Genomic DNA, 13,489 nt, shown 5'->3' with positions numbered 1-13,489 from the left:
AGTACACTTTCCTTTTCGATACAATAGTATGCAATCATTGTTAGCGTGTGTACCACGCTGCTGTTGGTGTGTGCGTACCATGGTGGTGTTGGTGTGTGTGTACCACGCTGGTGTTAGTGTGTGTGTGTGTGTGTGGGTGTCTCACACTGGTGCTGTTGTGTGTCTCACGCTGGTCTTCCTGGGTGTCTCACACTGGGTGTTTTGACAGGAATCGGCGTGAGGTGTCAGGAATGATTCCTGTCCCTCAGACTGTGGTGCTCTGCACATGGCACTTTGTCAGGAAGACGTCCCCACAGAACACTTTGCTTTGACATAGCTGTGTGAGTGTGTGTGTGTGTGTGTGTGTTGTGTGTGTGTGTGGGGGGGGGGGGGGGTTCTGCTGGGGACTCGCAGATGCAGTCTGATCTCCAGTCAGTTTGTCTCTCAGCTGTAAACATTGCATAACGAGGATTAGCCTCGCTGGGCGGGATATAAATACAAATGTACACTCTGTACAGAGCAGCAGTGGCTGGGACAGGGGGGGGGGGGGGGGGGGGGGGCGCTTGCCCTCCAGAGATCCGCTCGGTCCTGTTTGGAATAAACCGGGCTCAGACGAAACAGCCGAGGGGTTTGTTGGGCGTCCTTTGTTTCTCTTGCGGCCCAGCGCAGCTGAAACCGATCTCTGGCGGAGTGACGCTGACAGGAAGTGACACGCCGATTCACTGAAGCCACCGCCGGTCAAGGGTGGACTGTGAGCTGAAAATAGGGCAGAGATTCTCTGCAACACCAGAGATACACCTTTGTGCCCTGCATATAATTTAATATACTGTATATTTATGGTAGTTATGTACTGCTATGTATACAAGCACAGTGGAAATGGTTATGTATCATTATGAATGCAGCACATTAGAAGTGGTTATGTATGGTTATGTATGCAGTATGGTGGTTGTGGTTATGTATGGGTATGTAAGTAGCACAGTGGAAGTGTGTACCTCTGGATGGTGACATATTCCTCTACCTGTGAAGGCATGTCTCCAGTCATATAGGATCACCAGTTCCAGGTTTTGGGAGTTATCTTATTATGAGCTAGCTGGTAAAGAAGCCTTTCCTACCATTAGAATCCAAGGAGCTTTGAGGAGAGAGAGTGTTTTTCTTTACAGTAGGCTTGCAAGCGATAGTTTTTAAAAAAGGCTTTTAATTCAGGTTCGTGGTAAACATCCAGACTCACGTGAGGACCTGAAGATAATGGGAGTTCTGAGTGATTCACTAAGATCACACCTACAGCCAGAAGCTTACCGTACAGTTAGCCACAGACATGCACGTTTGTAGCTTAGGTTACAGACTTAGCCCAGTCCCATAGCATTGCATGTCATAACAGTGCACACAACAAGCACTGACGGTTCTCATTCAGGATATAAGGAGAACAAGGGGTTTAGCTTCCGCTGGCTAATATTAGCTAGCGTGTACACATGCAAAGACTTTCCTGAAATTGATCTTGACCTTGTTCTAGAATCTAAATGGACTGATCACTAGGTTGCAATGAGGTCAGCGTTAAATTACAAAAGATAAAACATTTTGGTAACGATGTGAAATACGACACGTGTCAAATAAAAACATCCAGACCTGTTGTCCGCCGGGGCACACAAGGCAGTGCTCTCACTCACAAGTGTTTAAGAGCTCAAAACAGACATTACACAGTGCCTCTTTAAGATTCTGGTAATATCTGAAAATCCTGTTCTAGATCCTTGAAAATGCTCAGCTAAAGACTTCACTGACATACAATGATATGAAAGAATGATTTTTGTTGTGAAAATAGGTTTTCTTTTGAAATTGTCAGCGACATCTTCGAAGGGTGGAAGTATTTAAAATAATTAATTGGCCTAGGTCTGGATGAAAGTGATTGAAACTGGCACGGTCTCAAAAACTGTAAAACCCAATCTTTCCATCTCTGTCTGTCTCTCTCTCTGTCTCTCTCTCTCACTCTCGCTCTTGCTCTCTCTCTCTCTCTCTCTTTCTGTCTGTCTCTCTCTCTCTCGTGCTCTGATTAAAGGTCTAAAGCAATGATTGAGCAATCTGCCATTTTCCCATGTGTTAATGAATGTTAATCTGTCAGAACTGCTTTCAGTTACAAGCACTTGGATGTAATGTGAAAACAAGAAACGTTAAATTTGTCCGATTAATTGGGGGCTTTAGTACAGCAGTAACCCATGTAACCTTGGTTACAGTTCTAGTTTAGAAAAAGACTTCCCGCATTAATTGAACATGCAGTCCTGACCATGACCTCATTTAGGTAGTAATCAAATGTGTTCCCTTTTTAGTGTTTAGTCACACCTCTCTAGGCAATGGGTTATGTATGCAGAGCAATATATTTAACACATGCCCATATTAATATACATATGATGTGAATGTATATTTTATATGGAATACTATGATAGGATATTCTTTTTTAGAATATTGTACTTAATTGTTTCCCTCAAATGATTTATTTTGTAACAATTTATTTTCAGTTTAGTTTAAATTTTTATTAATGTAAAATACTTTCAATTTTTTTAATTGGCTGATTGGCTGAAAGAAAATGAACAGTGATGGGACAGTGAGATTAACTTATGGAATGGAAGATTTGAGGACTTAATGCTTTGACTGACCTAACTCATTTATTTTTTCTTCTTTGTTGATATTGTAGAGGCTTTTACAGAATGTGCCAGTGTGGTTAAAATGTTGTTGGGGAAACTGGCCTGGCCCCTGTGCACTCACGTTGTGTTTCGAAGCCCCGCTGACAATATTTACGTCTCTTTGGGAATATTTCAGGGTACAGTTCACTGAGCGTGAATGGCGAGTTCACTGCGCAGTACGGTGTCTGCGCTGTTATTACCCATCAACCCCTGCTGGGACCAAACATTGCGGCTGGCGTGGATGGGACAGGACGGGGAGGTCTGTGACCTCTCATCCCTAACAAAGTGGAAAACAGGAACTGGCTCTGCGTCTTGCAGAAAGAATGAATGTTGGGTAATCAGTTGTAAATTATGCTGGAACAATAGTCCGTAGTTATTAGAGTGCCTACAGTTTGGAGAAATAAGGCTGTTTTGGTTTCTGCTCGGGCCACGCAAGATCGTTACCATGAAATCTATTATATTAAAATGGCTGATAATGTAGGATTACTATGATCTGAACTTCCACATGCCGGAACTCTCCCTTGCATGAAACAGAGATCATTTTTTGGTCAATCTCCCAGTCATTTTTAGTGTAAAAAGAAAAATATGAGTTAGCATGCTTTGTATATAGTAACAGGTCCTAATGTTGATACCTATAATCTATGGTAGAATCGAAAAAGTAGCTAACTTAGCATGCTGTATAGCTGTTGTAGCTTTCTAACCTGCTGCCTGGCTATGCTGCTATGGCTATCAATTTTGGCTGCTGCCAACAATATGGTACCATTAAGGAAGTGGAAAGCACCAGGATGTCTTACCATTCTAGCGCAATCCTCACCTGTACACAAGATGTTACAATCTGTAATAACGGTCAGAGCAGTGATTGTGTGCCACCCAACTCACAAAAGGGGGGGTCCAACTCCATATTGATGCCCATGGTTTTGGAATAAAATGTTCAACAAGCACATATGGGTGTGATGTTCAGGTGTCCACATACTTTTGGGAATGCAGTGTACATTCTGACAGTGGGAGCTTATGGTGGAGGGGTACGCAGGGGTCAGGCCTTATGGTGGAGGGATACGCTGGGTCCTGTTAGGAGGAGCCGCGCTGCGGCTGCTAGTCTGACTGCCAGCAGGGTGGCACTAATGCGTTTGCTTCCTTAGAAAAACTGTTATTCTTTGATGAGATCGATTTGGCTGCTCAAGCTGCCACCGTGGGGGGCCGATGGAGGGTGGGGCCGACACGCAGGGGGGTAGCTGTCAAGGGGGGGGGGGGGGGGCGGTGGCTGTTTGCTTAACCCCCTCACCCCCACCCCTATTGTTGCAGGGCAGACACCATGTCCTCATCGTTACGCTGATTAGCACACAAGATGTCAAGCATGCACGGGTGGTGTGTGTGTAGGGGAGGGGGGGTTGGGGGGGGGGGGGTTGGGGGGAGACCCCACCCCTGTGAAGCCCCGAACTTGGGTTACTTTGCAGTTTTCTCCTCCTTATTTTTCCTGACAATTTCATTATCACAAATGGATCAGTTCCACAATCAATAATTCTCCCCATTGGATATTTGGCTAGATCTGCTATTCTGCCAATAACAACATCTGATCAAAGTAGCCAATTGCTGGATACTTGGATACACAGGCGCAAAACTGACATATAAGGATGTGCACATGTGATGGTATTTCAGCCAACAGAACAGAACATTTGAAAAAAACTTAGTGATTGCCATTTGTGCAGAAGCTAACTTGCTTGCATGTGTGATCTGTCAACCTACCTTGTATAAATAAAGGTCAATAAATCAATAGTCTCTATTGATACGGTCAGTAACAGAGGTGGGTAACCCGGCTTCAAAGAGTAAAAAGACTGACCATGTATTTGCTCCACCACCATGCACTAAACCAGCTGATTCTAATTCGCATAACTCTTCACCATGGTAGGAGAACTAATTATTGTAATCAGCTGGTTTAGTGCATGTTGGTGGAGCAAATACATGGTCAGTCTTTTTACTCTTTGAAGCCGGGTTACCCACCTCTGGTCGGTAACCTCTTTTCACAACTGCAGTAACAGTGTTCTACCACTAGGACTGGTAGCAGGGTTGTGCTATGTAATAATGTATGCAAATCAGTTCATATTTCTTTAATCATTTATCTTTGGGGGTTGGCATATTTTTGGCATATTTTTGGCATATTTTTTCTCCTTGGGTGGAGCTTTGATGATTCTAAAGCCAGCCTCTTCTCTTGGGTGTAAATTGACCCCGCTGACACTGCAATTCAGAGCCACGAAATCACACAACGGGCTTGGGAAGGCATGCCGTCTGGCCTTTTTGTCCTCATTTGACCCAGACATGTTTTTTTTTTTTTTTTAATAACAGATTGATTGTCGCAGTGTGCATCTCACTGTGGGTGCAGTGTCGTATTTGTCAGACGTACCTCCGTGTCTTGAAAACTGCCACCTTTCTTCTTCACCCCCGAACCCCCCTCCCCACTGAATATGCCTCCTCCTTCCCCCCTCCCCCCTCAATATCGCTGTACAGCAGTCAATACCGATTTCCCAGAATGCTCAGGCTGGTCTTTAAATGCAAGGCACACCTGTTAGTGGGACTCTCATCCACTCCCAGCTTATCCCTCTGTTTACATTCAGCATCCTCTCCGGTGCAGTGGGGTGGAGTAAATTGCTCGCCCCCGTGTAACCTCTCATCCACTGCTGATGCTGCTGATGCAGACAGACAGCCAGGCCCAGAGGAGTACGATCCGGAGCAGAAAGAGGCGGCAAAACATTCTCGGCTTCTCTTGCATGAGTTGTCGTGAGGAGTCGCTTGACCTCGACTAACTTCCGATAATTAGTGGCTGCCGTTTTCTCTGTGTCTCAGAACTTCTGCATTCTTAATTTGCTACTTTTGTAAAGGAACTGCTTCTTCAACCTTAGGTGACTAGTTTGGGGAGGTCATTTTCATTTCAGGTCCTTCCTTAAATTCAATGTGCTTATTGATCCACGTGACTTTCTATTTGTTGTTCTTAAAACCACAACAAGGCTCTATAACTCTATAACTATAATTGAATTACTGTATTTAATAGTGGCTCTATTTAGATTGTACTTTTTAAAGGAAAACAGCAGAAATGATGTTCATTTGCGTTAATATGGCACACATCAGCCTGTTCCCACAATTCTCTGGGACATTTCAGATTATCAGCGCGGCAGGTGAGCACACAATGCAACCAAAATGAAACCAAATAAAACTAATAAATTAATAAATCAGCATGTTGCAAATGGATATTACAGTTTTTGTTTACACTTCTTGCATGTCTCAACTGTGCATAAAATATTGGTCATCACCGCAATGGATTAGACACTTACTTTACTAAACCGTAACTTTCATTAATGGATTTGAGCAGTTTTGTTATTTGTGGGCATAACTGGATTTAATATGTATTCATGAATCTGCCTTGTAGGAGATTTACTATTAGTATGATTGGAGCATCCAAATACACACTGTCCCTGGGGTTATTTTTCAAAATACACACACACACACAAGCCCCATTATAGAGTCTGCGATTTGACTTAGTGCCATTTTTTGACAGAGTAAATCTTCATCTCCCTTCACCTCCTTTTAACTACATATTTCATCCCAGTCTATAAAAACATATTTATTAAATCAGGGGTGTCCAGTCTTACCCATAAAGGGCCGGTGTGGGCCCAGGTTTTTTGTCTAAATCCAGCACTGCTTCATCGGATTCTACTTATCATTGGCTTGATTGACGACCATCATCAGCTAATTAGTTGGATCAGGTGTTGTAGGGCTGGGCTGAAACAAAAATCTGCACCCACAACGGCCCTTTCTGGATAAGATTGGACACCCCTGTTTTAAATCTGTCATAAAATATTTGTAGAAAGCAGTTTGTTTTCTGCCCTAGTTCCATTCTAGTGATTCAGTTGCATTAAAAAAAGCTGTTATTGACTTTTTTTCAGGAGCCAAATTTAATACAAGCTTCGTTTGTGATGTGTTCTGGCAATTCATGGTTGCTCCTGATCAGCTGAAGCATAAATCAATGCTGTTTTTCTTTTTTGTTATGTTAAAGATACATAAGAGCATTAACATAACAGGTAAGAGCCATTTTAAATACTACTATGTAATACAGTTTTTGTTTTTTAAAACTGATTTAAAATAGAGGAGTTGGACACAGGACTGCACTTATGTATTGAAGTAGTCATGAAACATTCAATATTTAGTATTTTTTAAATGGTTTCCTGTTGTTTTTCTCCTACGTAACATACAGTATGCTCATCTAGGTCGCATTTATCTATTAATATTCATATTTGTTAGTAAGTTTTATATTTACTTGCAACTTAAGCTACTTTAGCAAGTATGTCTATTTTATATATGTATATACGAGTTAGGCCGACTTTGGACCTTTTTCAATTGCAGAAACATTCCACGTGTATGAGACGATTTAATTAATTAAGTGGAGTGTGGCCCACTGAACCCGTTTTAAAACTGTTAAGAAACGTGAAAAATTACTTTACCGGGTTCGTTCGAATATTAGAACCATAAAGCTAGCTGCTGGTTGGACGAAAAAGAAGCGACCCAAGACTTGAATCTGGGTGGAAATTATAGTAACCTATAACCTTTTACTTTGGTTCTTTCTAATCGTAAATTAAGAATATCTCAGAATGTCTTTAGGTGACCTCATCCATTGGAAAAATATTTCTGTAGCCTAATGTTTAACCCAAGAGTAACGTAAGTATGTTAAATAATTAGCCTGCATAATGTTACCAAGCCCATCGCTCGTTACCTTTCACGAGTTCATTCCGGGAGTTGGGCTAGTATACCCTATTTAATAGTTGCTGTTTTCCGTGATTTACTGTGTTCTGCCGGTAAAAGTGCTATTAGCATAAAGACGATTAATATTTGACATGCATTTATTTCTTATAAATGTGCAGTTATTGTTTTTTGGGATATTCGTATAGCCCAGGTGGGCACAGCATTTTTGTGCCATTATGTTAAAACATTTTAATTTAGATTTTTAAATAACTGGAAGATTTGGTGAGTTTGGATTTATCCTAAATGACCGAGAAAAAATCTGAATATTTTTTATACATTGACATCGGACAACCGGCCATGTTTGCAACATTTGTTATTAATATTCGCTGTTTTTTTTTTTTTTGTGTGTGTGTAAAATACTCTTTGATTAAGCGCAATCTCTGTTAAACCGTAGCCTTTAATAAAATGTGACTTCAGGGGTCATTCATATTTCAGGAACGATAGCTGCATATGAATGAACCTGTCCTGGGCTTTATTATGGTACATTTTATATAAAAGGTGACGTGTGTGATTTTGTACACGCACTTCTTCTCACAGTTTGGTTTCACTTTTCACTCGCCAGCTCATTTTATCAAAGTTTTTTTCTCAGTCATATAAAATAGGCCTATTACATTTTATTAGAAATACTGCACTTTGAATTATGTTATATATAAGTTTATAGCCATAAAAGAAAGTGTTTATTATCATTTTAAATGAATTACGGTGTGTTTTTAATAGGTTGTTGCATACGTGATAGACATATTAATTGTCGGTAGATGATCTATAGGTCTAGCAAACATTAATTTTAAAATGGGGCGTTTGCAAGGTAGCAACAGTAGCCTAGTTAAAAAGTAGAACACTATAATTCGACCTTTATAACTAAGAAAATCAGTAAGTCTGCCATCATCAAATCCATATGGCTCTCCCATCGTGACTTTTCCTAAACATGTGTTCTGTTATAATTTCAATATCAATATTGCATAAGGAAATAAAGTTAAAAACACTTATTTAAATGGCCATGCACAGTCAAATTGACCATGATTTATCTTGCCTGCATGCTTCAGCATTTTTATCACTGTGTGTGGCATTGTTGCAAAAGGAATCCAATAGTACCCAGCTGCAGGCCCACAGTACAAGCCCATGGCTGGACGAAGCCTGCAGTAGTAGTTGGAGGTTTTAGGGCCTACCTTGTAGTCATGCAGCTGTCTGAGACATGAATAGGGTTGGGTATCGAAACCCAGGAGCAGTATGGCACTGGTTCCCATTATGACCTGTACCTATACCGAATCAAATTACAATGCAAATTTCAGTGGTTCATTTCAGTGCTGCCTTCGCTAACATCTTCACTAACAATCATCAGTGACAGCAAGTACTTTTAGCAAGCTAGCTAACGTCAAAATGCTGAAAGCAAAACTGTCCAAAGTGTGGCAATGACAGACCCCCCCGAGTAATGAAACAATATTATGTGGGGTTTGCATGTGAAATGATAGAGAATGTGTTTCAGAAATATAATTTTTGCCAGTTATTAGTTAGCAAGCAAGCTTCCACACAAAACAAAGATGGTGACCACAAGCTGAAATGGCATAACATGCACACTTTCTCATATGCCAATTTTCCCTGTGTATCCATGTATCCTGCAGTTGGTTAGTTTCATCAGATTACTTTGATCAAATATTGCTATTGGCAGAATATCAGAAGGTTTAGCTAAATGTCCAATGGGGACAATTATTGATTGTGGGACTGGACCATTTATGATGACAAAATCACCAGCAAATAGTAGAAGGAGAAAAATACAAATAAACCCAAGTTTGGGGCTTTATTGTGTGGACAAGTGAAGTTGTATCTGCATTCTGTGCGTTTTCATGAGGTCAGAAGGTACAGATGTTACTGCTCTTAAGGACTGACAGCCTGTGATCATTGTGGTTATTTCTGTAGGAAACCCTGGAAAGTGCAAAACTCTCAATGCTGTATAGGTTTGGGGCATGCCTGGCCAAGCCGTAACTTGGCGGATGGCATACCTGCCATCCCAATATTAATAGTACAAGTAATAGTCCTAATAGTAGTTGTAGTAGTAATAATAATAATAATAATAATAATAATAATAATTTGTCAACAGTGCCCGTATAAATGATATTTTAACTTTTATCAAACTTTATAATATGCTTTCCAAGAAACGATTTTTACCATTTCATTGAATCTTTTGGGATGATTGACTTTCAATGCAAAATCAAGAATCCGTTTCGAAGCCGATCGGATCGTTGAGCAGCCTTACTTGTCCTAGTTTTCCGTACAATCATTGAAGTGTAACTAGACCTGGGAGGCCTTAGATATTCAGAAGGTTGTAGTCCTATACACAATATATTTGATAATTAAAGTCTCATTACGCATAAAACTGTAATCCGATCAAAAATGAAATGAAGCAGTTGTCACAATTAAGTTGTCTTGACAAAACAAGCATCGTCATATTTTATTTTTTCCCCTTGACCAAGTTGACGTTTTTACAGAAACAGAAACGGGTACAAACTGTACAAATTAGTAACTCTAGAAACTAAAGGAGGAAAACGTTTAAACAACACTTACAAATTAAAGTCAGACATCAAGACAATGCTGTGTCATAAAATAAATAGCACTAAACTCTAACCTACATAAATGAAAAGATCGGATAGCCATCGGCCCACTGTAAAGAGGAAGGACGGGTCAGCTACATCGGATATACTACAGGTCGGGATTGTGCATTATATGCCAAAGGGTGAACTTTATTCAAACAATATCAACACAGAACGTATTTTTGGAGCAAATGAGATCGAACCAGAACTGTTTTCTATGCAACCGAGCCAGTCTTTGGTAATGGGTGGAATTAAATTGCCATTTTAACCGAATAACAAGACAACGCTTCTTAAACAAAGCCAACGCAAAGACGACACCCACCAATGTGAATTCGTGCCATGCACATCTTTTGCGTCTTTTGCACATTTAATACTTTCAAGATTTTGTGTCTGTAATTCGTATGGGAAACGCTTGGAACATTTTTTGCATTTCCATGAAGAATATGAGCATTCCATGGAGACGAAAAGAACCGAGATTTTTTTTTTTTTTTGTTAATTGTTCAAGAGGCGTTATTTGTTTCAGACTGAGAACCAGTCTTTGTGTTGTCTCTGCTTGCGCCTAGTCCGACAATGCAATCGGTTACATTTAAACATACAAATAAACAAACAAAGAAACAAATAAATAAATATATTTTACAGGGGAAACTGCATAGTTCCCATTATTGTTTCATATAATTTAAGAAATATAGGTCTACACTTTACGCTATAACAGTGCATTGTTGAAAAGTACAGGTGACCTGAATCCATTCAAACGCCAACTGTGTACACCCCTGATTTTTATTTAAGGCGCTTTTACAGTATGAAACACTGATTTTAAATAAACAAACCTAAAAAATAAAGTGTATATCAATAATTTAGCTGTGTACTATTTTATCTCATAATACGGATGAAATGGCAATGCAATTTAAATATATTTATAAATATAATACATTAACTGTTTTACGAAAACAAAACAAACAAAAAAGGCATTCGAGTTATTTACAACATATCAATATATTTTAAAAAATAACTGCCTTTGGCATAACGTAGGCTATTTACGATTTTAACTTCATAACAAAGGTAGCTATGTCGCTTTCAAAAAGACGCACGGAAGAAATCCATCGCAAACGGATGTGCGTGTATGTATGTATTTATGTATGTATATAGGGTCATAGCAGTTAGCGAGGAAATCGTCTTGAACTTGATTTTTAACACATAAGCTACATTATTACACTATTCGAGCAGTGTTACTGAGATAGTGACAGCCTCAGATGACCGAGAGCGCGTGGATTTCCCCCTCCGCGGACAGCGCGGGCTGCGGTCAGGTTAAGAAAGAATGAACTCTCTTTTGATGCGTCAGAACTCCTGAGAATCCAGTCGAAACGACGGGAGTGAATGGAGACAGCGAAGTTCTCAGCGTGTCCGAAATGAGAGTCGGAGGAGAGCTGGACGACACTCCAAATCCAACTCCAGTCTGCAGGGGCTGAGAATGCTGAGTCCCTGACACGAAATAGCCGTTGTGTCCCGGCAATAAACTGACGGGAGACGTGCTCGCGCCATAACCAGTTGACAGGTTGATCCCGCCTGTAGAACCTCCCAGAACCGGACGGGAAAGGTCTCCGCTGCCCAACTGTTCAACTCCGGAGAGCAGCGAACCGTACGCGTGCCCCTGGTTAAGAAATCCAGGAGTAGATCCATTATAATGGGACTGATGCAAAGATAAAAAGGGCGAAATCTGCCAGTACAAAGGGTTGTTCGCCCTGTCGCTCAATCCCAGCCCTAGCGGCGCGAAGCGGAGCCCTCTCTTTATTGCCAGTTTGCCCCTGGAGGTAGCCGACCGCCTCCTAAGTTTTCCTGTAGTTCCACCGATAAAGACGTCGTCACTCGAGGGGTCCAACATCCAGTAGTTCCCCTTTCCTGGATCATCGTAATGCCTCGGCACTTTCACAAAGCACTTATTGAGGCTGAGGTTGTGCCGTATCGAGTTCTGCCAGCCTTGTTTGTGCTCCCTGTAATAGGGAAAGTTCTTCATGATGAACTCATAAATGCCGTTGAGAGTAAGTCGTTTTTCAGGACTTTGCCGAATAGCCATCATGATCAGCGCGTTGTAGCTGAACGGCGGCTTGTCGTGTTTCCCATTTTTGCCTTGTTCAGTGGGTCGGTCGCCAACTTCGTCCCCGTCTTTTTGCCCCTCCATTTCCGTTGGATCCTGGGATTTTTCAGAATCAGACCCAGACGGGAGAGTACGCTTGTCCGGGACCCCCGCGTCCAGGTTGTCATACTTAGTTGGAAACAGTAGACTCTTGATGCTGAACGAAGTGGACTTGTGCACCATTGTCGTCTCTTTCTGATCTCCCATGCCTGGCGATTACAATAAGCTTTTGGGGTTTGTTTGTACTGGAAAATATAAGATCAAATACGATCGGATCAGGACATTGCATGCATGAAGGAACTTCTAGGACAAACGAGAGAGCCTGGAGTGGGACAGAGAAATTAGTAATTAAGGAGGTTCCGTCTTAACACTACATCATCTTGGAGGCGGAGCTAATATCGCGCTGAAATTTTTTACAATATCAACAGATCTTCCAACATCGAAAGAACGTGATTAACATTCCACATTTGCGCTTATCACAAATTAACGACGTGTAAAGCATTCGCGGATGACACACACACACACTCTCTATCTTACACCCATCACACACACACACACTGACACATAAAAAAATACGCACACAGGCACACACACGGACGTAACGAGCGCTGTCCAGTGCTGCTTACCGACGCTCGAGAGGAGCATGCTCTTCATCTGAGGTCGAGTCTATCCGTTGCCTGTGGTCTGTACACGTTGTACTTTTCCGGGTCGAATTCCTTTATACAGCTTATTGAAAGTCATGAAAGTGGCACGTGCATGGATTTGCAAATTTAACATTCATGTTTATTTTGATGCAGTAAATTTGAATAATGGCGCGCCAGTTTATTTCAGCAGCCTACCCATTTCCGGCTTTTTGCATTTGCATAGCTACCTGGTCAGATGTGTTCCCCTGATATGCTTAGTCTGAAAATAAGCCTGGATTTGCCCGTCTGAATAACAATTAAGACCTATGAGTGAGAAAGTCGGAAGCGTGTTCGCGTCTTGGGCGCCTGCAGTGTTTGCCCCTGTTTGTATCACACCCGAGTTCTGCGGAACTGCACGTGATGGCGCGCGGAGAGTATTTATAGGGTTGAACTTCAGTCATTAATCAAGTGGATTTTATATTTGCTGAAAGCCCTTCTTTCCTTGTATAATTTTCAGGAAGAGACAAAATGATCATCGTTCGACAGAGGGTAATGTTGGGCTACTCGTTGGCCCAAGTAAGAGCTCATCTTTCCTTTGAAACGCATTTTCCAATCCTTAAAACAATAATTAAATTATTTAATTATTATTTTATAAATATTTGTATAGCGCCTTTAACAAAGGGCATTGTCGCAAAGCAACTTTACAGAGAT

General features: G+C 41.2%; 1 protein-coding gene across 1 annotated transcript; it reads right to left on the bottom strand.

Moving 5' to 3' along the window:
• Positions 1–11,079: 11,079 nt before the first annotated feature.
• On the bottom strand, positions 11,080–12,911 carry LOC118221623 (forkhead box protein G1-like). The gene is made up of 2 exons (XM_035406853.1): positions 12,782–12,911; positions 11,080–12,400 (listed from the first exon to the last, which is right to left on the bottom strand). The coding sequence occupies exon 2, from the start codon at positions 12,360–12,362 to the stop codon at positions 11,325–11,327; it is 1,038 nt and encodes a 345-aa protein (XP_035262744.1). The 5' UTR covers positions 12,363–12,400; positions 12,782–12,911; the 3' UTR covers positions 11,080–11,324.
• Positions 12,912–13,489: the final 578 nt, after the last annotated feature.

The sequence above is a fragment of the Anguilla anguilla genome, chromosome 2, assembly GCF_013347855.1.
Source record: "Anguilla anguilla isolate fAngAng1 chromosome 2, fAngAng1.pri, whole genome shotgun sequence".
In the NCBI taxonomy this organism is placed as follows: domain Eukaryota; kingdom Metazoa; phylum Chordata; class Actinopteri; order Anguilliformes; family Anguillidae; genus Anguilla; species Anguilla anguilla.
The sequence above is the reverse complement of the archived record's forward strand: the minus strand, read 5'-3'. Positions and strand labels throughout refer to the sequence as shown.